Raw genomic sequence first — 26,000 nt, 5'->3', positions numbered from 1 at the left:
GGTGGTCGGCACATGTGCCACTTGGTTATACATCTTAATGAATATTGTGGACATGGTTATCCATCTTAACATGTATATTTTGATCATTGAGAGACATTTTCTTTGGACTTTTTTTGGGTCACTATTAATTTGTTGATTTGTGCACATATATCAATATTATTGTTTGTCTTATTATTGATTATGAGCAATACAACACTGGAGTGTTTATTTACATTATTTTTTCACAATAACTCCACAATATTTAGAGAATTATATGCCAAGCATTTGTATTTTATTTTTTCAAGTGCATCTATAATTTTGGTTTTTGTTCATTTGATTTATAGCACTGAGTACATCCTTGCATATAGTATTCAAACATTTTGTTCTTGTTTGGCACATACGTAGGTAGACTTGTACATTGAAGCTAAAAGCAAAAGTGCAGAATTTTTCTAACTCCAGTGGGCTAAAATCTGATTATATCTATGGGTTCCCGCACTTTGCATAACCTTATAACCTTATTGAAAATGTCAAAAAGGAAAAAAATGATAAAACATCCCCATGGGTAATAACTGCATGTATGTATTTTCATTTGAAATTATATACTGCAAAACCAGATGCTTCAGTTCTATAATAACAAAAATTAACCGTAGACCTCAAAGTGCATAACAGTGTGTTCGGACATGAAGAGAGTTATTAGGTGACCCTGGAATGTGACTGTCTTTTAAAAGAGCAGAAAATAACAAAACAGGGGAACATGTATTTGTAAACCCGGCAATTGTACACAATAACCGCTTTCTTATTCTGCATCTCAGAACCTTTAATCGTCCAAAGTAATTATTGATGTTCGTTTACTTCAATACTTTATTTACCTTGTTCTGTTATACAACCCTCAAGATATCAAATTGTTGTTTGGTCCCAATTTGGCAAAATTTATAGGGATATCATGCTGGTGTTTTCTGGGGCACATGCATAAATGTGGAATAATTTAAAGGAATAAACTGAATGAGGTCCAAACTATACTACAATTCATTAAACCAGAACTTGACCCATAGCAGTTTGATAACAAATAATGTTCTTTAACAAAAAAATATGTTCCACATTGATAAATATGCTACCAAAATGGCTGTGTGCTGTAAATTGCCTCCAGAATTGCTCATGTTTCTTCTTGCTGGAAGCTGCCATTTTGTTAAAGCCCAGATCAGTCACTTCCTTTTTGGAAAATTCCCCCTCTTCTTGGTTTCAAAAACTATATGTCACTTTTTTCAATTAAAATATGTTCATTTCCAACTTTGATTGTATGTATTGGCTCAGATAGAGAGGAAGGCTGACAGAAGCTTTACAGAGTTGGAAGTTCACAGGCAGCTGATGAGGGAGAACAGAGAGAATATCAGGGAGATAAAATACGACACTATCCTTGTAAGTTTAGCTCTTTTGTGTGTCCCTGGCAGCAGAATTTATCCTCTAACCTCTCCTGGTTTTCTTTTCCCCCTCCCTAATCTGTGTTCCCTCTGCACAGTCTTTCCTGTTGCTTTCTTCCCTCCTCAGTAACAGTAAATGTTAAAGCTGTCAGCTGATCAGCCCCAGTTGCTGTGGTTTTAGGCACAGTGCCGAGAATAGAGAGCAACTGAGCATGTGCAGACAAGGCAAGACAGTGTATTACTGGATTTTAAACAATATTGGCACTTATTTTTAATGTTTATGTAGCTATAACTTCAAAATGCACCCGCCTGAAGCGATCTATCAGAACTTAATTTTTGGTCCATTTTAACCAGTTGCCGTCCGGCCTATAGCCAGATGGTGGCCAGGCGAACAGCTCGTCCCTCCGAGTGGACGTCATATGGCGTCCTTTCTGGAAGTGCAATGCGCATTCCCGCAGGGCCGCGCAGTAGCGAGATCTGTCACCGGCCGTGTACCTCGGACACGGCCGATGACAGATCTGTGTACTGGCCCCGTTGCCAGTACCATGTGACCTGCTGTGACCAATCACAGCAGGTCACATGAGAGTTGTATACAATGGATGGCTTCCTTTCTTGCCATCCATTGTATACAAGTGTGTCTAGCTGTGAATGGTCACAGTGATCACATGCACAAGCTGGGCCAATCACAGCCCAGCTGTGTCATGTGATTAGCCGTGGCCAAATCACAGCTAATCACAAAAAAATAACCCTGAATGAATTGATTTCATTCAGGTAAATGCCTGAATGCAAAGTAATTCTTTGCTATAAGCAAATTGTGTAAAAAAAAAAAAAAAAATACTGATCACTTCCCCAAAGTAGTACAATGTTACTATGGTAACATTATACTACTTTGGTCATAGTGCAATATGAAAAAAAATCTTAAAAAGAGAGAAAAAATGTAATAAAAAATTAAAAATAATAAAAAAATTTAAAAAAATGTTCATACTGTCACCAGTCAGTGTCCCTGATCACCGCCATGCCAGTTATATGATGACGCTGTACTGCACTGCTGACGGTATGTAAAAAACAAAAATAGTGAAAATTATTTTTTTAATTTCTTCATTTTCCAAAAAATTATGACAAAAAAATTACAACTGCAAAAAACTTGCCATGCCTGTTGTGAAATACGTCAGACTGTCTACTTTGCAAAAGGGGGTCATTTGGGGGATATTTGTACTGTTCTGACATTCTTGGACCTCAAGAAATTAGATTGGCTGTCAGTACTTCAGGACTGATTGATTTTCAGATATATCCCATAGTTTGTGAACTCTATAACTTTCCTACAGACTAAATAATAAATACTACTTTGGGTTATTTTCACCAAAGAAATGTAGTAGAATACATCTTGGCCTATTTGCAAATTTTTATAACAGAAACAAAGAAAAACGTGTTTTTTTTTTCAAAATGTTCGGTCTTTGTTAATTTAGCAAAAAATAAAAACCCCAGTGGTGATTAAATACCACCAAAAGAAAGCTCTAGTTGTGTGAAAAAAATAATAAAATTTTAGTTTGGGTACAATGTTGTATGACCGTGCAATTGTCATTCAAAGCGTGAGAGCGCTGAAACCTGAAAATTGGCCTGGGCAGGAAGGGGGTAAAAGTGCCCGGTATGGAAGTGGTTAAGGTTATTCTTCCTTGCATACTGTGCATGATCTGGTATCGGGGTCGGAATTTTTCCATTTGTATTAGTAACAAGTGCATGGAAGTGTGTGAAATGCATGGTGAACTTTACATCATGAAAGGGGTACACGTCTTGGAACATAGACGATATACACTTTATAATCACCTAATTTCAGAATTCTATCATAAAGATGTAGGTGCCTAATTTGAAAAACCTGAGAGCCTTATTAAATATACTATTTAAAGTCTTACTAAACCCACAACAATAAAATCAGTCTGTATATGTAGAAAAGCATTTTTGTTATACTTACTGTGGAACCTAAGGGGGTAACCCTCTGTATTGTGTAAAAAGGCCGTTTGATCCTGTCTTCTCTGATCATCCCCTTCTTTTGCTGTCCCCAATTCATCTGCCATAGTTAGAGCAGCAGTGGCAAGTCTGCATATGCTCTGTTTGATGTGTATTTCTAGTGACTTTTTTGTGGGTGGGGGAGTGCATGTGATTAGTACAGGGCTAATCAGCACTGTCCCGACAGAGAGTCAGGTGTGATGCAGCCTCATAGGACAGTTAGAACAGAATGAAAACTCCTCCTACAAGAATAGCTAGTGCTCTGTTGGACACTGATAGAAGTCGCAAGACTGCTATATACTGCTGATGAGAAAAGGTATTTATCAGTTTATATGTACTAAAATAACCGCATTTCCTTGTTCTGTGTACTGTGGGAGACCAGATATAGTGAATGCAGAGTCATGGGATTAGCAACACATTAAGCCATCCATAGATGGATCGAATCTCGGCCGGTTCAGCAGGGACTGGTGTCAGGCAGGCTGATTGTACCCATGTCAATCCATTGATCAATTTGGGTACAACCAGCATGTCAGATTTTTAGCATGCAGTTATTGCCAGTGGTTATAACTGCAAGCAGTAAACATTGTGTTTTCCCTGCAGGCATGCTCCCCACCTGGAGAACACAATAGCTCCACAGGAGGGATTCCCCTATCAACACTTAACCTGTAGTTGCAGAAAATAAAATCACATAATTTATGGCCTGCCTAACTTTTGCAGTTTTATCAATATCTTAACATCAGATGTTGATTACAGACCTATCCTAGATTATCCTATCTATTAAGTTGTAACCTTCAATAAATCTAGTGCTGGCACACAGATATGATTTTCCTCCTGAATCAGTTGATATTTCGGTGGTGCTGGCAGTGCCACTCATGACCCGAAATTCAAGCTGTAGATGGCTAGCATAGTATGTCTATTCATATCATAGGACAGCCATCTTAGATTCATTTGGAGATGTAAGCAGCACCTTATTACCAGCACTCTATTAAGTCTCTTATGTAATCATATTCTCAGGCACAACACAAAATATAGCACAATGTGCATTCACATGCCACAACCAATGAGAATTATGTTTTCACTGATCTGACTCAAGTAAATTGAAATCTAACCTTTTCCTGTGGTGCTGTGCACTTACACATCTTCACTTCCCTTTGCATTGCTTTTATGAACATTTCTAACTGTGGAAATTCAAATACATTCTGTAACATTGTTGATGTTGTACTTAGAACAAAAGTTGTGTTTTTCTGTATTTGAGCCTCACACTAGACCTTATTTATTTCAGATATTCATATATCACTAACAGTTTTTGAAGTGTTTTACATACAATCACATCAGTTCCTGCATTCAAGGAGCTTACAATCTGAGGTCCCTTCCACACATACATGCTAGGACACATCAATTTCCAAAGTGATATATATATATATATATATATATATATATATACAGATGTGTTCAAAATAATAGCAGTGTGTTGAAAAAAGTGAATAAAGCTCAAAATCCTTGTAATAGCTTTTATTTTTAGACACACAAATGCATCGGGAACACTACACATTCTATTCCAAATCAAAACATGAAGAAAAATATATCAAATTTGTGTTGTTCCTCAGAAAAATTTGAAGAAAAGTGAATATTAGACTGTTCAAAAAAATAGCAGTGTTTGTATTCTTCTTTACAAACTCAAACATTCACTATATAAACTGAAAAATGTTTGCAGATTTTGCTTTCCTTTGAATCGCTTAATCAATATTTAGTTGTTTAAGCACTGATTCTGAGAACTGCTGTACATCTGTGTTGCATGGAGTCAACCAACTTCTGGCACCTGTGAACAGGTATTCCAGCCCAGGATGATTGGACTACATTCTACAGTTCTCTATTTCTTGGTTTTGCCTCAGAAACTGCATTTTTGATGTCACCCCACAAGTTTTCTATTGGATTAAGATCTGCGGATTGGGCTGGCCACTCCATAACGTCAATCTTATTGGTCTGGAACCAAGATGTTTACTGGTGTGTTTGGAGTCATTGTCTTGTTGGAACACCCATTTCAAGGGCAATTCCTCTTCAGCATAAGGCAGCATGACCTCTTCAAGTATTCTGATGTATTCAAACTGATCCATGATCCCTGGTATGCGATAAATAGGCCCAACACCGTAGTATGAGAAACATCCCCATATCATGATGCTTGCGCAACCATGCTTCACTGTCTTCACTGTGGCTTGAATTCAGTGTTTGAGGGTCGTCTGACAAACTGTCTCCGGTCACTAGACCCAAAAAGAACAATCATACTTTCATCAGTCCACAAAATGTTGCGCCATTTCTCTCTAGGCCAGTCAATGTGCTCTTTGGCCAATTGTAACCTCTTCAGCACATGTCTTTTTTTCAACAGTGGAACTTTGCGGGGGCTTCTTGCAGATAGCTTGGCTTCACATAGGCGTCTTCTAATTGTAACAGTACTCACAGGTAACTTTAGACCTTCTTTGATCTTCCTGGAGCTGATTGTTGGCTGAGTCCTTGCTATTTTGACTATTCTTCTATCCATTCAAATGGTAGTTTTTCGCTTTCTTCCATGTCTTTTAGGTTTTGGTTGCCATTTTAAAGCATTTGCGATCATTTTAGCTGAACAGCCTATCATTTTCTGCACTTCTTTATATGTTTTCCCCTCTCCAATCAACTTTTTAATCATGGTACGCTGTTCTTCTGAACAATGTCTGGAACGACCCATTTTCCTCAGAATTTCAGAGAGAAATGCACTGTAACCAGCATGTACAACATTTGCTGCCTTCCTTCCTTAAATAAAGGCAATAATTGCCACCTGTTTTTCAAAGAATGAATGACCTCACTATTAGAACTCCACACTGCTATTATTTTGAACTCGGCCCTTTCAATTAGTGATTCAATTACACAGAAAGAGCAGCATGCATGTCATGACTGTTGGGTCTGTTGGATTTCTATTATTCTACTACACCTGCTAGTAAATTATTTGCCATGTATAAATATCATTTCTACCAAAAACAGTGATTAATCAGGTTAGTGATGTCTGACTGCTACTATTTTGAACACAACTGTGTATATATATATATATATATATATATATATATATATATATATATATATAGTACATTCACATCAGTCCCTGCCCTTGAGGAACTTACAATCTAAGGTCCCTAACTCGTATTCATACATACCAGGGCCGATTTAGACAATAGACTAGTTAACCTACCAGCATGGTCTTTGGTGGGTGGGAGGAAAGCAGAGTATCCCAAAGCAACCCATGCAAGCACAGGGAACATGCAAACTTGCAGGTAGTGTCCTGGTTAGAATTTGAACCAAATACCCTAGTGCAGTGCTTCTTAACCTGGGTTCGATCGAACCCCAGGGGTTCGGTGAGTCAGTCTCACGGGTTCGGCGGAGGTGAAGACCCACACCCGACTCATATGATTCGTGATGACACGCCCCGCTTGTCCATCATTGGCTGCAGGTGGTCACGCAACATCGCTTGGCCTATCTGTGCTGCAGGGAATTTGGTGCGCCCAGTAGTCGAATGGTACGTGATTTCTTTCTTAATATTTTAATCCCTTCATACTAACTATGTCGAGCAAAAAAAGAAAGTGGTCGGACGAATATGTACAATATGGATTCACATGTATAAGGGAACGTGATGGGAGTCAGCGTCCTAACTGCATGATTTGCAATGCCAAGTTGAGCAATTCTAGTCTAGCACCGGCAAAACTAAGAGAACACTTTCTTAAGCAGCATGGAGATGGAAAATACAAGAACACAACGCTCGCTGAATTCAAGGTGAGGAGAGCCAGATTCGATGAAAAGGCTAGTCTGCCTGTTCTCGGCTTTGTACCCATCAACAAACCGATCCTCATAGCATCGTACGAAGTTGCTTACCTGATCGCAAAGCAGGGCCAGCCACACACCATTGGTGAAACGGTCATAAAACCAGCTGTATTATAGATGGCGAATATCATGCTGGGAAAAGCGGCTGAAGTTAAGTTATCCCAAATTCCTCTTTCAAATGACACCATCAGCGACAGAATAGAGGACATGAGCAAGGACATCTTGGCTCAAGTAGTTGCAGATCTGATTTCAAGCCCGGCAAAATTTAGCCTTCAACTCGACGAGACCACAGACGTTTCCAATCTAAGCCAGCTTGCAGTATTCGTGCGCTATGTGAAAGACGACGTGATAAAGGAAGAATTTTTATTTTGTAAGCCTCTTACAACAACAACTAAGGCAGCCGATGTGAAGAAACTTGTGGATGACTTCTTCAAGGACAACAATCTTTCGTGGGATATGGTTTCTGCAGTTTGTTCGGATGGAGCTCCAGCCATGCTGGGAAGAAAGTCTGGTTTTGGTGCGCTAGTGAAAGCCGATGCACCACACATCATTTTTACGCATTGTATTCTGCACAGGCATGCGTTGCCAACAAAAACCTTGCCTCCAAAACTGGCAGAAGTATTAAAAATTGTAGTGGAATGCGTGAACTATGTGCGAAATAGTGCTCTGAGGCACCGCATCTTCAGGGAGCTGTGTAAAGAAATGGGATCTGAATTCGAGGTGCTTTTGTACCATTCTAACATTCGGTGGTTATCCCGGGGACAGGTGCTGAATCGTGTTTTTGCCGTGCGTGTGGAATTAGCCCTGTTTTTGCAAAAGCACCAACATTGTCATGCAGATTGCTTCAAAAATTCTGAGTTCATTCTCATTTTAGCGTACATGACTGATATCTTCACAGCTCTCAATCATCTCAATCAACAGATGCAGGGCGGTGGAGTCAACATCATCAAAGCGGAAGAAAACCTGAAGGCTTTTCAAAAAAAGCTACCGTTATGGAAACGACGAATAGAGAACGATAACTTCGCAAACTTTCCCCTGCTAGACGACTGTGTAAGTAAGATCGAAGATGTATCTGGAATCGGAGGCATTTCTGTATCCGCGGAACTGAAGCAAGCAATTGCCACGCACTTAGATGAGCTTGCAAAGTCTCTCGACGGATACTTTCCTACAAGAGAGTCATATCCAGCATGGGTGAGACAGCCGTTCACGTTTAGTGTTGAGACAACAGATGTCAATGATGAATACCTCGATGAAATCATTGAACTTCAGCAGAGCCAGGTTCAACAGCAACTTTTCAGATCAACAACGCTCTCAACGTTTTGGTGTCAACAAATGGTGAGGTACCCTGTTATTGCTAGGAAAGCTCTGGAGATTTTCATACCGTTTGTTACAACATATCTTTGCGAGCAATCCTTTTCGAGGATGCTGGACATAAAGACGAAGAAAAGGAACAGACTTTGTTGCGAAAATGACATGAGAGTGGCACTTGCCAAGGTAATGCCGCGCATTTCTGAACTGGCCTCTGAAAGACAACAGCAGAAGTCACACTGATTTGCGGTAAATATTCATTATTTTGTTTTTGTGTGAAAATCATGTTTTAATGGTTTTGTTCTTTGTTCTTAATGGTTTTGTTCATTTTGTGCACCTATGTATAAATATATACCTATGTTTTGAATTTTAAAAATCATATTTTATTTTTCCAATTAAGAAGGGTTCGGTGAATGCGCATATGAAACTGGTGGGGTTCAGTACCTCCAAAAAGGTTAAGAACCACTGCCCTAGTGCTACAAGGCAGAAGTGCTAGCCACGAATCTACTGTGCAGTGAAATTGTTTACAGTAATAATTTAACTGCGTTCACAGCAAAAAGCTATATTCCAGGTGTCATCATTTAGTTCAGCTAGATTGCGATTGGCTGTTATAAGTCAACACAGGCAGTTCCTATGTAAGAAAATGTAATAAATAAGGTCCTCTGCAAGAAAAAGCATTGAACATTGGGCATTTATTGTGTTACCTAACTGGTTAACACTGAAGTGGGTATTCTGGCTTGCAGTTAAAATCATCAGGTTGCTTTGTATTTTTTACTATACATACCAAACTGTCCTAGATTTTTCTTTGGAAATGTAAATTGTCATTGCTGATTTTTGTGATGCCTTTATAGTACACAAATGTGTTATTGACTGGGCATGATGCACTGTTTTGAACAGAGGGCCTTATGAAGTGTTCAAATGGCTTAAAAAAAAGAAAAACTGGGCAGGCATAGATAAAATAAATATTCACAGCCAATAAGTTCTGCTAAACTATGAATGAGTTAAGCTCAAAATTATACCCTCCAATCCTACACTGTATTTATTGATGTTGCAGGGGAGTAGGCAGAGAGGGGTGGTTGGTATTTACTCAGGCGTGAATGATGGATGACATCTTAAATTTGTGCCCAGGGATTGAAGGTGAACTGTGACAGCCTTATTTATCTTGGGAATGGAGGTTGGGTCTACAAAAGACTAGGTGCTTGGAGATGCCAGACATTGACAAATACATCTCACTAGATTTTAGGACATTGTTGGTTATCCTTTTCTATCACCTTATAGTGTTCACCATGCTGTATAGACATTAAATGTAGCATAGAATATTTCCTGCTTTTTAAAAGTGTTTGCTTTTGATTGACTGTGCCCACAGGTTTTGCACTGAATAGTTTTTTTCAATTTTTATAGTATTGTGTTGAAATAGTTTACAATTAATTTAGCACTTAAACTTATTAGGCTCAAGGTCAGCATTGAGTGAAACAACTGAGTAGTACAACCCCTGGTGCACTTGGAAGCAGGCATCTTAATCAATGTAAGATTTGGGTGTACAAGTACTTGAGCCAGTCTTGCAAATTCTGGCCCTTCACACCCTTGCAAGAATGTTGTGGTTTATAGAATTAGTAAGTGATATCCAAATGGTTACAAATCAAGCAGGGCATTGCTTGCTCTTTATGCAAGTAAGCTATCTTAAACTAATATACATTGAGTACTGTCCGTGATACTTTTTCATTTGCACTAGAATACAATTTTTCAGGACAAGCTTCCAGGGTGTACCCCCTTCTTCAAGGTCCAAACAGTACTACTTAAAGCAGTATTAAACCCAAAGTAAACATTTATTATATTGCAGGTTACAGATTCTTAGATGTGATGATGAATTAATTTTCTTTCTTAGTCTTTCTTTTCTTTTTTTCATCTGGTGATCCAGAAAGTTTGCTGTTTTTCATCAGAACAACCTTCTGCTAATTTAGCAGTAAGAGTGTTGAAAAAAAACATTTACCACTGACAGGGGCGCTTACAATGATCGTCTTTTAGTTATGTAAAATCTTAATCCAAAAAGAAAAAAAAGTGTTGCTGTAGCTGCTTGTGTGGCTTCAATTTGTTAGTGTATCTAAACCTGCTAATACATTTAAAACTCCCCTCGGACTGACATTGCTGGGTGCCCCTGTGCTTTTTCATTCAGAGTGGGGGCAGTCTAGTACAGGAGGAGTGTTATTGGCCAGCTCACCAGGTGAACACAGAGCAGAAAAGCAAAATCTAAGGATTTATAAGCTGCAAAAAATTTAACAGCATAGTAACATTCTTTTCTGTGAATCCATTCCAGCATCCCAATAGTTGACTTTTCAAACCTCATATGTGGTAGGGTTTCCACCTCATCCCTTTAAAACCAAACACATATTAATTACACAGGTTCTGTGACTGATTAAGGTGGTAATTAAACTCACTTAGTGCCTTATCTGCATGAAATTAGCCCCAAATTTATGTGTGGTGTCTGGTGGCAATCCCTAATATGTGTGTACTATGCCTTCTCCAGGTCTCATCTTCTATCACATGTAGGTAGAATACATATTGGTTAGGCCATACACCCCTACTCTTCAATGCTTCAGAATAATTCTATTGGAACAAGTTGATAAAGCATTCCACAAGCTGTATTCCTCTGAAACGTTCCACTCCTAGATTGCCTTTGTCTTAAACTACCAGTATACTATCAAATATTAACATTGCCACTCCAAGCAAGATCAGGCTCCATATACCACAATCACATCTCAGGTCCTGGCTTGTCTCCACTGAAGCAATCAGTTGTATCAGCAACAGGAATTCCTCACACCAAGATACAAAATTATCTTCCTTTATTAAAATAGCCAGCAGGACATTACCAGTGTACTGGTAGTTAAAGACATAAATACAGTATATTTTATGAAGTTTGTACCTTAAGGACACAATCACTTACTAGTGAGTCATCAAGTAGTTGTAAAAAGTGTTGTTAACAGTTTATTACTAGCTGCATGTTAATGGTGAAAAATAAATTGTGTATTTTTCCCCAAGCATTTGGACATTGTGGGGTTAATTTACTAAAAGCAAGTAAGCTCTTCACTTTTTAAGGGAATTTTCCCTTATCTTAGCGAATGTGTTGAAAGTTTACTTTACATTGAATATTCAGTCACATGCAAGGAAAATAAAAAATATTATTTTTTCTTGCACAGGATTGGATGATGAAAGACTGCAGAACTATTTAATTCAGGGAAATTCCCTTACAAAGTGAAAATTCCTTTGCAAAGTGACCAACATATTTGCCTTTATTAATTTAACCCCAGTGGATCTGAAGATTTTGAAAAAGGGTGCTTTTCATAGTACTCATTGTAATGGGTATTGTGGAAGCAAACAGATTGAAGTCACTGCACAACTAAAGACTCCCACACTTTTAGGGTCTGTTGGTGTGTTCTTATCAAATTTCTTCCTATCCTAATCTAAATAGCATATGAAGTGCTGCCTTTTGTTCTGTTACTTTAAGTGGGACAATGGGCAGCTAAGCATTTTTCCCTTCCAGCTCTGCTGTTATGATCCACACTTATATATGCAACATATGTGAGACATTTGGCTTATAACTGGCCACTGCTGGGTTTTGCAAAGCATTCAAAGAATGTTGTGCTGGAGAGCAGGGTTGGGGCTTGGTTAGCAGCTCAGTGCACAGCAGTTTGACTCAACAGCTTATGATTAAATAGGTGGTTCCAAAGTGGGTGGGGCATCCTGGCAGGCACTCTCTTTGCATCCTATTAAAAGCCTGATCTGATTATAAAAGCATTTGAAAGGAGTTTTAATATATTATCTCTACATAGAATGAAGCCTAGAAAACCAAAGACAATGTTTTAAAGGGAATGTATTGTTGGTATGTGTTTCGTTTCCTCCTTTATAATGAACAGGAATATGAGTGTAATATTCTTTTTTTTATTAGATTAGCTAACTATAAATTATTACATATAAATATTTTGTATTTTCAAAAATCAGCCAGCAGGTAGAGCTCTTGGCTCCTTTTCACATTTCCTAAGCTTCCTTTGGCTACTTTGTTGAATAAAGCCTGTTTACAGAGCTCAGCAGTACAAATTAAAATTGACACACACAAGCAAATGATTCCTCATATAGAGATAGAAAATGTGAAAGTAAACAGCTCCTGCAGTGCTCAGTCTTGCACTGGAAATTCTATGTCATGAATGCACTATGTATTACATGTGCATATACATATTATATAAGTTTTCCTTTTAAAGGTGCTTAATAGAGTGTGAACACTTTACATAGCAGCTGACATTTCTGAAGTTGTTTATTGTTTCATACTTAGCTTATTCAACAGCAACATGTACTTACCATTGCAAATAAAAAGATGTTAGCCAGTCAAATTTAAAAAAAGTTATATTAAAGTGTATCTAAAACCAAGTTTTTATTTAGTTTTGGTTGGAGTGGGGAAAGGTTAGAATTTGTGTTCACTATTTATTGCTATCTGTGTCCTTGCTGGGGAGATTCATTCTTTCTATTTCAGAATTATCACTATGACAAACAATTAAGGAAAATACATTTTGAATTGTCACCAGCACAGCCATAGACGGCAAATCTTCCAATTATGAAGATTTTCCTCACTATGGGGAGACTGCCTTTCACTTCCTCCCATCTCCCCAGTGGAAATTTCCTTTTACTTCCTCCTTTTTTCCAAATGGAAGGTGTCTTCTCATTTTCCCAATGGTACACTGTTGACACACTTACACAAAATAAAAAATAAATGCAGTGGTCTACTGTTGTGTGTAACTAAAAAACCTGCTCCAGTGGGTTCCAAATGGTCAGTGCAATTTGTTTTGGACGTCTTCTTTGGATCTGTGCTTTTTAGGATCCCGAAGTTTATGTGTATTTGTTGTGACTCTTCTTTTAATGCTCTTTTCCTCTTTGTGTTCTCTCCATGTAGATCTTTGGATGGATTGGAGGGTTTCGCTTGTCTGGAAGAGCTAATATTGGACAACAACCTGCTGGGAAATCATGTCTGCTTCCCTTTACTTCCATTCCTACACACATTGACTGCCAATAAGAATCAGATATCCTTTTAACATAGATCACTACCATGTCATAATGTAAGTTTGGCAATGTAAAGTAAATTATTACATTGAAAAGTCAATTGTCACACAATCAATGGCTGTGCAAAAAAAGGACTGTATAACTGTGTCGAGGAGGTCTTCCTCGACAGTTTAAAGTGCTAAACTGCAATTCAATAAGAATAATGATTTACCTACCTAGTCTTTACTATTTATATTGTGTATGCATAATTGGAGATGTTCTTAAAAATAAAGCAGAATATACCGGACCATAGTTTAGTAAGTTGTCAAAGCTGGCAAATACACTTTCAAACTAAGCTGTATATGAGTCTATGGAGACCTTCTACAAGTCTCTTTATAAGGCTTACCCAACATCCACAGTCAGGTCATCCTGAACCAATGAAAGCCAAACAAAACAAAAGTTTACACCACTAGAGTGAAATTGTTATAAGCATAATTCCTAAAATATGTATTCCTACTGTTATGCAAATAAGGGTAGTCAACATAACCTGAAAAAAGAGTTTTCTTGAGCTATGAAATAGATTGTATTGGTGGTTTACCAATTGGATTAAAACTAAAGGTGCGTACAAATATTGGATATTCTTGCCTGAATCAGTCACTTACAATTGGGTCGCAAATTATCCTTGTTGTTCCTATTCATGGAGGACACTGCTACTACTTGAGTATTGAAGGGAAAAGTGATTTGTTTTTTTCTGAGGTTTCTCCTGAGAGACACTTGCGTATGTAGAGGGCTTTCTATCTCTTCTCCATGGGCTAAAACGTATACAATCGGCTGGCATGAATGTGTATAATTGTAAAATGAATATTGACACCTTGTCCTGGTGAAGCTTATTTTTCAATGACTGGACTGGATTGTGTGCCACTATAGATAGGGATAAGGTGCAGCTTTTCACTCTATGAGAATACTTTTATTTTCTAATGCATTAATCACATTATTACTGCTCTGTGTGCTCTTAAAGGCTAAGTTCACCTTTGGGACATGTTACATGTTCCACCTGTACCTATTGAATTTTCACCCCACACCCGCTGTCACAATTTAAAAGGCTCTGCCCACTTGGCACATCATTCAGTCACAGAGTTCTGTGACTGAATGAACTACAACTACCGTCAGCCTCCACGGCTGACAGCTTGTAGATCTCAATTAACTGTAAGGGCACAGGTGAGTACTCTCGTAGTTTATTGATTCTTCCTGCCATTCAGTAACTGCCCATCCATAAAAAGTACAGGCACACAGTGTACTGAGTGTCTGCAGGAGCTTGGCATTGCATATGCAATGCTCTGCAGGCTACTTAGAAAAAAATTAAATGCACACTTTTTCATCTGCAAAAACATGTGCTATTGTTATTTTTTTATATATAAGAAGAAATTCTCCTTTAAGTCATTACTAGATTCTCATAACTCTGAAAGGAAATGTGTATTTTACAAAAATCTACCTTTTGGATTTGTTCCACAAGTATGGGCCTATTTTAGGAGTGTAGTAAAGATCAGTATTAAATCTGTATATTTTTTGATCAGTTGAGTATTATTCAAAATAATAATCACCTGATCATAGAATATTTTGCAAAGGAAATTTGCCTTTGTGTCTTGCTCTTCTCTCATTCTTATCTATAGAATTTTTTTTCTCCTTTTTTTTCCCAAATGAAACAAAAATAACATGTGGATAATAGTTTGTATTTGAAAGAATGTGTAGTATTTCAAAGGGGGCACTCAGAAAATATTTTGTTTTATTTAACTACATTCATACTTTACATTTGTCTCTATTTCCCTATATGTATTTATTATTTATTTCAGGTACTTATATAGTGCCGTCAATTTATGCAGCGCTTTACATATATATTGTACATTCACTTCAGTCACTAACCCTCAAGGGGTGTACAATCTAAGGTCCCTAACTCACATTCATACATACACATACTAGGGCCAATTTAGACAGGGGCCAATTCACTTACCAGCATGTCTTTGGACTGTGGGAGGAAACCAGAGTACTCAGGGGATACCCACACAGGCACAGGGAGAACATGAAAATTCCAGGCAGGTGGTGCCATGGTTGGGATTCGAACCAATGACCCTAGTGCTGCCAGGCAGAAGTGCTAACCATTTAGCCACTGTGCTGCCCAATTAAATTCAATTCAATTAAATGGTTGACAGGAATGCCTGCACATGGGTTACAAGAAATATTGTTAAGTTGAATATAAAACAAAAGGATTATCACTCTGCAAATGTCTATAACTGAGCCCATTGTTCTATGGATTTCTGTAATTCCCTTTTAAGACTTTATAGATACAAATCACCTCTCAGTCACATGTGTCAATCCAAAGAATATGTAGACAGGTGATGAATTGGTCACACTGTTTATGGCATTGTTGTAGAGATAAACTACATCCAAAACACATGTAGGGTATTTCTGTTATTGCCTTTCTCGAGAAAGAAAGGCTTAAATAAAACCATGCAAATGCTACTGCACCGAGGATGATACATCCTGGACCATTTACACAGCAAAGTAGGGCCCTGCTCTGTTAACAAGGCTTTTTCAACATCCGTGAGTATGAAATTTGTAAATCCACAATAGCTAAGCTGTTATTCTTTCTGTTTTATCCGTTGATCAGTGCATATCAATGGCTGATGGACACTCTGTGAACAGTTACTGTAGGCTAGTAGGGTTCATGAACAGATACTGTATTTGCTAGCTTTACTTACATTGTACATTCTGCATACCAAACACTCTTTGTCTTTTGCTTAGTAAGCCCAGTGCAACTGTATTATTGCTCTACAAGTTATTCTGATTGGTCTCCTTGAAAATCTCTAAACTTGTCAAATAATTAAACATTTTACAGATTTTATTTTCTTGTGATAGATTAATCCATTATGGCTACTTGCTAGACTTTTTGGGGAATTACAGCTTCTTTCAGTTTTCTGCAAAAGTTCTATCACTGAGCAATATCCAACCTTTTGAATGGAAAGATTCTTACGCTTCTGGAATCCTTTGCTATGCCACATCTGCCCCCACTGGTACTGGCTGAATTTGGCATGATTTTTACCAGGTTTGTAGTAGACAGTATACTCAAATTCTACAGGCCTTGTGGCTCATTGTTCCAGAGCCCCCAACTTAGATGTGTCTAAGTAAGCCAAATGGATGTTGTAAATAAGGATTTAAACCTTGCTTCTGCCAATTATTATTTAAAAATTTCTGTAACCATCTGAAACTACAACTTGAAGTTCTGATTTGAATGTTAGTTTGTTGCTCAATTTTGGTTTTCTACATTATATCTAAGACACTTCTCCCAGTTTGTTCTTGATCTTCAGCTCTCCTTTCCATAGAGTGAATGAAGGCATGGGGTCTCATACAGACATATTCACTGCGCTTGGTCACACTTGTTTAAAACTCTGATAGTCTGTGTTGTCTTATTTCTAGTCTTTCTTGATGACTTCTAGAATAATCAATGTATAATCTAGGTCAGAGGTGGTGGTGGGGGGCAGACTGTGGCCAATTGGTAACAGAAAATGCCTGAGCATTAATGGGTTTAGATGGTGACTCAGGATTGGTGGCCAGTGGGGGTAAAATAATTACATGGTGACTATGGTCAATAGAATAAAGAATAGTGCCCCTTCAATGATGTCAATGGGAGGAATTGTTGGTGTCAGTGAGTGGAATAGTGTCCCATTTTTGGTGTCAATAAGAGGAGTAGTGTTCCGTTGTTGCTGTCAGTAGGAGGAATAGTGTCCCATCATTGGTGTCAGTGGGAAGAACAGTGTCCAGTTGCTGGTGTCAGTGAGAGAAAGAGTGGGCCATCATTGGTGTCAGTAGGAGGAATAGAGTCCATTGTTGGTTTTCAGTTGGAGTAATAATGACCCATCAATGGTGTCCGTGGAAGGAACTGTGTTTAGTCGCTGGTGTCAGTGAGCAGAATAGTGTCCCTTTGTTGGTGTTAGTGGGAAGAATAGTGTCCCATCGCAGGTGCCAGTGAGAGGAATAGTATCCCATTGTTGCTGTCAGTAGGAGAAATAATGCTCCATCATTGGTGTCAGTGGGAGGAATACTGAATCATCATTGGTGTCAGTGGGAGGAATAGTGCCCCATCATTGGTGTCAGTGAAAGGAATAGTGCCCCATTGTTTGTGTTAGTGGAAGGAATAGTGTCCCATCATTGGTGTCAGTGAAAGGAATAGTGCCCCATTGTTTGTGTTAGTGGAAGGAATAGTGCCCCATCATTGGTGTCAGTGGGAGGAATAGTGCCCCATTGTTGGTATTAGTGGAAGGAATAGTGCCCCATCATTGGTGTCAGTGGGAGGAATAGTGCCTGATCATTGGTATCAGTGGGAGGAATAATGCTCCATCATTGGTGTTAGTGGAAGGAATAATGCTCCATCATTGGTTTCGGTGGGAGAATTAATGGCCCACTGTTTGTGTCATTTTCGGTGTCAGTGAGAGGAATAGGGTCTTGTATCAGTGGAGGGAGAGTTCTTCAGGGGGTAGATAAAGTGAGACAAAGGGCCACAGTTTGGAGACCACTGGTCTAGGTCTACAGTTGCTCACACCCAATTCTAGAATTAAGACTTCACAGACATATTCCAAAATAAAGCTGTCCATATATCAGTTGACTGTCCTCTAATCCACCTGTTTTTAGCCACACAGGACAATGTTTAGGAGGGACCTACAGACACCACTGGCTAAAGGGTTGAGTAAGGAAAGATTATAATGTCTGTCAGTCACCACGTCAGAAAGTGGGATTAAATCTCCCCAGTAGGATGAAAATAAAAATCTGACAGAGGTTATAACTCTCCCCATTTCAAATTATAAAATATATACTGTACATATATTTTTGATGGAGTTGAGCTTTAAGGCCCTAATCATACCTGTTGCTGTCAGTGGAGATGGGAAAGATTAGATAAGTGGAAGCAGGGATGCTGTTGGTTCTGCCTATTCCATGTTGGAACAATAACAGTCATGCCGGATTTCTAAGCACTGTCAGGCCCCAGTTTGAATGTATAAGGATCCAGAAAGACTTCTGTCTTCATAATCTTACAGTACTCCATTCAAAAGCAGCTGACACTGCAAAATCCTAAAGTGGATTAGCCAAATAACTAGGCTGAAATAGCTGATTTTCATGTGCAATTCCTGTAGCTTAGAAGCCGTCAGTATAAATACAGTGTGTGTTTTATATACATATTGAATACACATCACTCAAGAAAGTAAACTGGACATTAGAAAAATGTGGAAGGGTAGTGGAAGGGTATTGGAATGTTAAAGTAACAACATATTTGAAAGAAAACGGAGTATTGCAAATATGTTTAAAATAATGACACAAATCTGTTAGTGGAAACAAGGAACTTTTCTGCAGTTTAGTCACAATCAAAAGACTTTAGGAAGTAGTACAATAAGGAAATAAACATTTGAAATATTTGTGTGAGCCCTCTGGTGGTAGAAAAACAGTATGCAGTATCTTCTGGACTGCAAAAGAGAACAGGAAGTTTTAGTAAACTGTTTTGTTTATCAGATTAAAAATCTCCACAGTTGTGATCAAGCTTTACTTTTCCCCATGTATAGCACAGAAATCCTTTCATCAATAATATGATATAAAAACTTTTAAATCTAAACCAATTGGTTACTGTTAATCATAAAAAAGTTTGTATCTTAAACATAACGGGAAGGGTATACTGTAACATGACAGCCACATAAAAGTCGGATTTCATTTTCCTAGCTATGGACTGCTAAAATGCAATTGGATGTTGTGTTGGATGTTACACTGCTTGAATGGGTGAAAATCCAATCCATTCCATTATATTTTCATATTTTATAATTTAGGGCATATTTCTAAAGCAATGAATGTTACAATCACAGATGGTTTATCAATCTTTGTAATTTTAAAATAGTTGTGGGTACCCAATTGATGAATACCCAAGATAGAGTAAAGGGGGGTTATTTACTAAAACTGCATGGTACAAAATCTGGTGCAGCTCTGCATAGAAACCAATCAGTGTCTAAGTTTTATTGTCAAAGCTTTAATGAACAAGCTGAAGTTAGAAGCTGATTGGCTACCATGCACAGCTGCACCAGATTCTGAGGGCATTAGTTTTTAGTAAATCTCCCCCAGAAACTTAGGAAGGTGGCAGTGAGGCAATGAGAAGAGAAAGGGGGCGGGGCAGAGCCACGGCTCCATGAGTGAGTGGACACACGGAGCAGCAGCTGGGGAGTGCACATGCTCGGATGCCCCATAGCAAGCTGCTTCCTGTGGGAGCACCCGAGAGGAGGGAAGGGCCAGGAGTGCCAGCGGGGGACCTGAGAAGACGAGGATCCAGGCTGCTCTTTGGAAAACCACTGCACACAGCAGGTAAATATAGACATGTTTGTTATTTAACCACTTGCTGACCACAGATGGCCAAATGACGGCTACACTGCGGCTGGCCAGTTCTGGGAGGACGTCATATGATGTCCTCCCAGAAGGCGCCCTCCTGCTCGCCTCCGGCGATCTCCGTGATCGCTATGTCCTACAGCTGATCATGTGATGTGGTAAAAGGCTAATCACAGTGGCCTTTTACCTTGTGATCAGTCATGTCCAATGCCACAGCAGATCACCGGTAAATGCATTTGCCGGTTATCAGCTGCACTTTCCTCACGCTCTCACAGCGTGAGAAAAGTACTGCTGATAACCGGCAATTGTCAGAGGACGGATTGGCACTGATCATCAGTGCCCTGATGATCACTGCCCAGCAGTGCCACCCATCTGTGCCCAGCAGTGCCGCCCACCTGTGCCCAGCAGTGCCGCCCTTCTGTGCCCAGCAGTGCCACCCACCTGTGCCCAGCAGTGCCACCCACCAGTGCTCAGCAGTGCCACCCATTAATGCCGCCTATCAGTGCTGCCCAGCAGTGCCATCCATCAGTGCCCAGTAGTGCCGCCAGTCTGTGCCCTGCAGTGCCACCAGTCAGTGCCACCCATCAGTGTCGCCTATCAGTGCCCATCAGTGCTGCCTATCAGTACCCATCAATGTTGCATATCAGTTGCAGCTCATCAGTGCCGCCTATCAGTGCCCATCAGTGCCGCCTATCAGTGCCCATCATTTTGCATATCAGTGCTAGCTCATCAGTACCACCTATCAGTACCACCTCATCAGTGCTGTCTATCAGTGCTCATCAGTGCTGCCTATCAGTGCCCGTCAGTGGTGCCTATCAGTGCTGCCTATCAGTGCCCATCACTTGTGCTTATCAGTGCAGCCTCATCAATTCACATCAGTGAAGAAGAAAAATTAACTGTTTGCAAAATTTTATAATAGAAACAAAGAAAAACTTTTTTTGCTCTTTTTTTGTTTATAGCGCAAAAAATAAAACACCCAACGGCAAGTACATACCACCAAAAGAAAGCTTTGTTTGTGTGAAAAAAATTATAAAAATTTCATATGGGTACAGTGTTGCATGACCGCTCAATTGTCATTCAAAGTACAACAGCACTGAAAGCTGAAAATTGGCCTGGGCAGGAAGGGGGTATAAGTGCCCGGTAGACAAGTGGTAAAAAAAAAAAAAAAAGCTTTTAGAATCACTTTAATATTTTGGACAACCCAGGTACGATAGCTCCTAACAATGTTGGCAGTACTTAAATACCTTTCTGCACCTGAGAGGACACTATGATAGGCTTATGTTACCAGAGCAGCATCTGGTGAAGGGGTGGCTGATAGGCAGAACAGTGGTGCAGGCACCTTTAGTAAACTTACTGGAAGGTCCTTGCCTAGAGTTCCCAGATAGCAGAGCCAGGAGTGGCATCCATGGACTATCCCTCCTCTACCAGAACCTTTCCCTAGCACTAAATACACCGTCCCTAGCCAGCAGCGAACCCATCCCTGTGATGTCAATTTTGCAAATGCATGTCCACCGCAGTGAGCCTGTGCTGTTTTTTAACATTGCCCTCAATAAAGATGCCCATGGATGTTAGTGAGGGCAGCAGCTTCCAATCAAAGTGCTACTCCCCTGAAGACATCTACGAAGGCTTCAGAGGAACAAAGTCCTCTCAACTTCCATTCCCTTTTGCACAGCATCCAGCTGAACAGTATCACCTACAGCAGCGAGGATAAACTGCACCTGCCTACACATTTGCACTATGAAGATTTACCTGCAGTGAATATTTGCTGAATGTCACATGTTCCTTGTGTGGGTGTTGTTACACAAAGATATTCTAACATGCAGAAATTCTTTGAGATGAATAACAAACAATCTTTTTTCAGTGGAGAAAAGGAAACAAAGCTTTGATGGCCCAAAATTTGTGGTGGTTATCACTGGTGCTTGAATGATTCTCATTACCCAAAGGTTTTGGTGTTTACAGTATATATGACTATCCTTATGCACTAGGAAATTTTGTGCTGTTTTTAACCACTTTAATGCAGCTTTCAGTGTTATAACAATTGCTCCATTGAAGCCAACCTTCTACCAACAAATTAGATTGATCATTGTTGCCATAGAAACTCTTGATTGACAAGTGATTTGATCCTTTAGGCTCTTCTAGTTTAAAATTGTTTGAAAGCAGTTGACATTGCCATACATTTGGCTTGTCTATGCCTAGCCTTTAGCTCCCTCTTTAGTAAAGGACCACTTATCTCTTTGGTGCCCAGCTCTCAGCCCAAGGGCTGCATGTAGCCCTTTGGTGCTTGCCACCCCATTGGTCAGAAAATGGAGATATGCCAGAGAAAAGGTTTACCCATGGTAAGGAATAGTAGACAGTTTGGAGAAGGATTTTTTTGTGGCAGGTTCCTTAACATTTCTTGTGATACCTGACAGAGCTGGACCATTTTCTGGACTCATTGGCCGCGTCTGCCCCATCCTTAGAGTACCTGAGCTTGCTTGGTAACCAGGCTTGTCCAAATGAACTTGTTAGCACAGAGAAAGATGAAGATGACTATCAGCGATACAGGTTGGTGGCTTTTTTTATCTTCAGCGTTTAAATTGTTGATTTTATGTGAACACAATCCTTTATATATCACCAATAAATCTCTGATGTTTTTTAACATACAGGTATATTGTTTTCAATATAAAATGCTATGCTCTTATCTTAACCATACAGTACAGGACACAGGAAATAATTCTTAGACCATGGGTTATATGCCACTACCTTCAGGTGATTTGACACTGGCAAAACCTTTCTAGGAATGCCCCAGAATGTATCCATATAACGCCATTCACACTGTGAGGCTCCAGTTTCTTGCTAGTTTCCTTAAGTGATGGACACCTATTTTTTTACCAGATTTCCTTTCCTCATTCAACTGACACTTCTATCAAGATCTGACTGCTTATTGCCTTTTTGCTTTAGCATCTTCCTGATTGGTTACCCTCAGTGTAAACCTAGGGAACTGTTCTCAGACCCCGTGGCAATGGGCCAACTTGTAATGTTTACTCTGGCACTGGATCCTGTGTTAGGCACTCACCTTGGCACCTGGTGCAAGGTGAGTAGTTAGCTGCAGGGTTGTATACATGTCCAGGACTGTGGTTCATACCTACAGCACCCAGAGCCTGAAGATGGGCGAGGCCTGGATCCAGGAGGGGACCAGTGACTTGGATAAGGGAACGCAAAGTTTTCCTGTATCTTTACATGCTGGTTCACATGTCTTGTTGGACCATTACTTGGATCTGCAGCACACAAAACATTATACCACAGTGCAAAGCACACAAGCAGTTTTGAAACCACAGTTTATGGAACAATCTTATTGTTTACCTAATTCAATTTGTTGGCCTTTTTTTTCTACCGCAGAAGTTCCCCTCTGGTTAATGATATCGTGCTTATAAGGCTCCTCAGCACTGCACACTTCCAGGCAACATTTTCCATTGACAATGCAAGCTGATTGTTTGCTGTCCCACCTGTTGCCTAATACCTCAGTGACACAGCCACAGGAATTCGGCACTAAGCCTGGGTTGTTGAGAGTCATACTGGACATGCTGAACCCCCCTCAGTTTGCCTCAATTCTGTGAGTCCCTTGAAGGGGAAGATCCGTACTTGGCAATGGCGAATTGCAGGCACTTGGGAGTTGACGCACATGGGACAAGTACCAAAAGATCTGCTGTAGGCCCTAAAGAACATTTAAGTTCTCCTCAGGTTAATAGATGTTTCCTTGTTCCACAGCTCTTACACTGACAACATTCCAGCCCCCTGATTTGGGCTCCCATGCAGCCTACCTGACAAAACTATATGTCTGATTTATTCCAAAGGCTATCTCCAGTTCTGGAAGCAGTGGTCGCCACCAGCCATCATCACTTTTCTGCCTCTTTACCTTCTGACTATATACAATCATTAGAACCTGAATTGCCTGTCTCACTTACATTTAAAGGGGACAAGGGGGATACTGACATATTAGCAGGTGCTGCTGAAGATTTTTCACCACAGAACTTTCATTAAGTCAATCCTTCTTGCCATATGCTGGCTACTGTGAACTTACCAACTTAGGCAGCATGTACTAATCTCTGGATGGATACACCTAGTTCTGCACAACATCCATATACTATACTAGGCACAAGAAGGAAGACAATGTCTTGAAAGCCTTTCCCTAATCTTGATAAAAATTGATTGGGCACTGTATGTTGATTGGCCTCACTCTGAGAGGTTATTCCCTCCTCTATGCATGTTTTGCTGCCTTATACCCTATGGAGGAAGAATTAAAAAATAAATGGCCTGTTCCCACTGTGGACCCAGCCATTTTTGCATTGAATAAACAAGGTACTGTTCCTACTCAGGGTATTCCCTCCTTAAATGTTTAGTTGATAGGCATTTGGAGACTCTTTAGAAATCCTCCCTTGCTCTGGCAGTGTTGGCAATCTATTGCTAATGTGTTAGTTGCCCTGACTATGTCAAACTGAACTGGAGAACTTACCAACAATAAACTTTTTCCTGATAAAAATAATCCTGGTCTTTCTGCAAGACTGCACCTCTTCTCCTCTACCCTCTTCCCTACTATTCTGTGTGCCCCTCTTTTCCTGGGACATGCTGATCCCTTCCCCCATACTCTGCAATCTATCACATTGTGTAATTTTCACCTAGAATGTACCCTCTTAACAAGTCCTTAGTAAGAATGGAACCTTGACTCCCTCTGTTTCTTTCTGGGAACCCTTATTTTTTTTCTTCTGCTACAGGGATAAAAAGTACACTGGAAGTCAGCCCTTCTTGTTTCCCTGGCACATTTCATATAACCTTATATGGGGATTTCATTTCCCCTCCCCATGTTTTGCCTTGATGGCATGGCAAACAGTTTTTGCTTTACCTTATGGGTGGGGATAGTGGTCATCTATGGCTACCAATTCCTTGGGGATTGACCCCTTTTTTCTTTTCCCACAAGGCAGTCCCTCTATGGGATTCCTGTTCCACCACCCAGCTGGGTGGTTATTTTGTCTTTTTGCAAGGGCTTCTGCTATTGGGAATGGGTGCTTCCTTTCCTACCTGAGTCCATTTTCCCAGAGCTGAGAGGGTTCTTTGGCTTTTTCAGCATCAAACGTGTTTTTTCTATGGTTGCATGGCTACCACCTGATGCTTTGTTCATGTTTTCAAAAACAAATTTTTAACTAGGCAGTCGATGGGCCTTCGTTATTGTGTGCTTCGGACACAAAAGTGCTTCTACATTCAACTGTCTGTTCTGATCTGTTGACCCTTGTTAATTTTTCCTGTAGGCCTGTTGCTATTGTTTTGACTATTTTGTTGCACACCCCTCAAACAGAGAAATGGTGACAACCTATGAACTAAGAATCAATACTTTTGTCCTATAGTGTGAAATTAAGATAAAAGGAATTTTGACATACCTGTAAATTCAATATCTTGGAGTACAATGCAGAACACCTTTTATCTGTGATCATCTTACTGCTTGCTAAAAATTGTAGCCTCATAGAGTGGGGTGGGTTATATGGGTACACTGGGATGCACTTTCAGCCTAAGCTTTTGGCAGTATTCTGTCAAGTGAAGGTGGCGAAAGTGGCATATAACCTATAATCTAAAAATCAATTCCCGTGTCCTGTTCTATACTCCAATATACAGAATTTTCGTCAAGATTCCTTTTTTTTCCATTCAAGTGGCTCACAGATACTCACCTAGAGACATATTTAAGAGGTGGTAGCTGCTATTAGAAATTATGGTAATAACAGCCTAAAAAAGAAGCATTTGTTTGGGATATGACCAAATTCCAGTGGTAGCGATTTGAAACTTCATGCTGCATATTTTTTCTTGGCTGAATATAACAATGGTCTGGGGAGGCCTTACACATACAGATTCTATCTTTTTTACCTTAAGATACATAGGATACACAGATGTGATAAGCAATCAGTACATACTTAGAAAAACACACACAGTAAACAGAATCTAATTAGAGATAGTAAAAGTAATGCCTCATATATGACTAATAAAATGTGC

The 26,000-nt window shown here is 39.6% G+C and overlaps 1 protein-coding gene across 2 annotated transcripts in view; it reads left to right on the top strand.

Annotated features, from left to right (window-relative positions):
• LRMDA (leucine rich melanocyte differentiation associated) overlaps positions 1 to 26,000 on the top strand; it is a 1,105,225-nt gene that overhangs the window by 628,022 nt on the left and 451,203 nt on the right. For both annotated transcript variants that reach the window (XM_089682571.1, XM_089682570.1), the window contains exons 3-4: positions 13,492 to 13,618; positions 22,390 to 22,529. In XM_089682571.1, coding sequence (XP_089538697.1) covers positions 13,492 to 13,618; positions 22,390 to 22,529 — 267 coding nt within the window. The remainder of the gene's footprint in view (positions 1 to 13,491; positions 13,619 to 22,389; positions 22,530 to 26,000) is intronic.

Source organism: Staurois parvus, unplaced genomic scaffold, assembly GCF_062004578.1.
Source record: "Staurois parvus isolate SC_StPar_1 unplaced genomic scaffold, SC_StPar_1.0 ptg000291l, whole genome shotgun sequence".
NCBI lineage: Eukaryota > Metazoa > Chordata > Amphibia > Anura > Ranidae > Staurois > Staurois parvus.
This window is presented reverse-complemented; position numbering and strand designations above follow the sequence as displayed.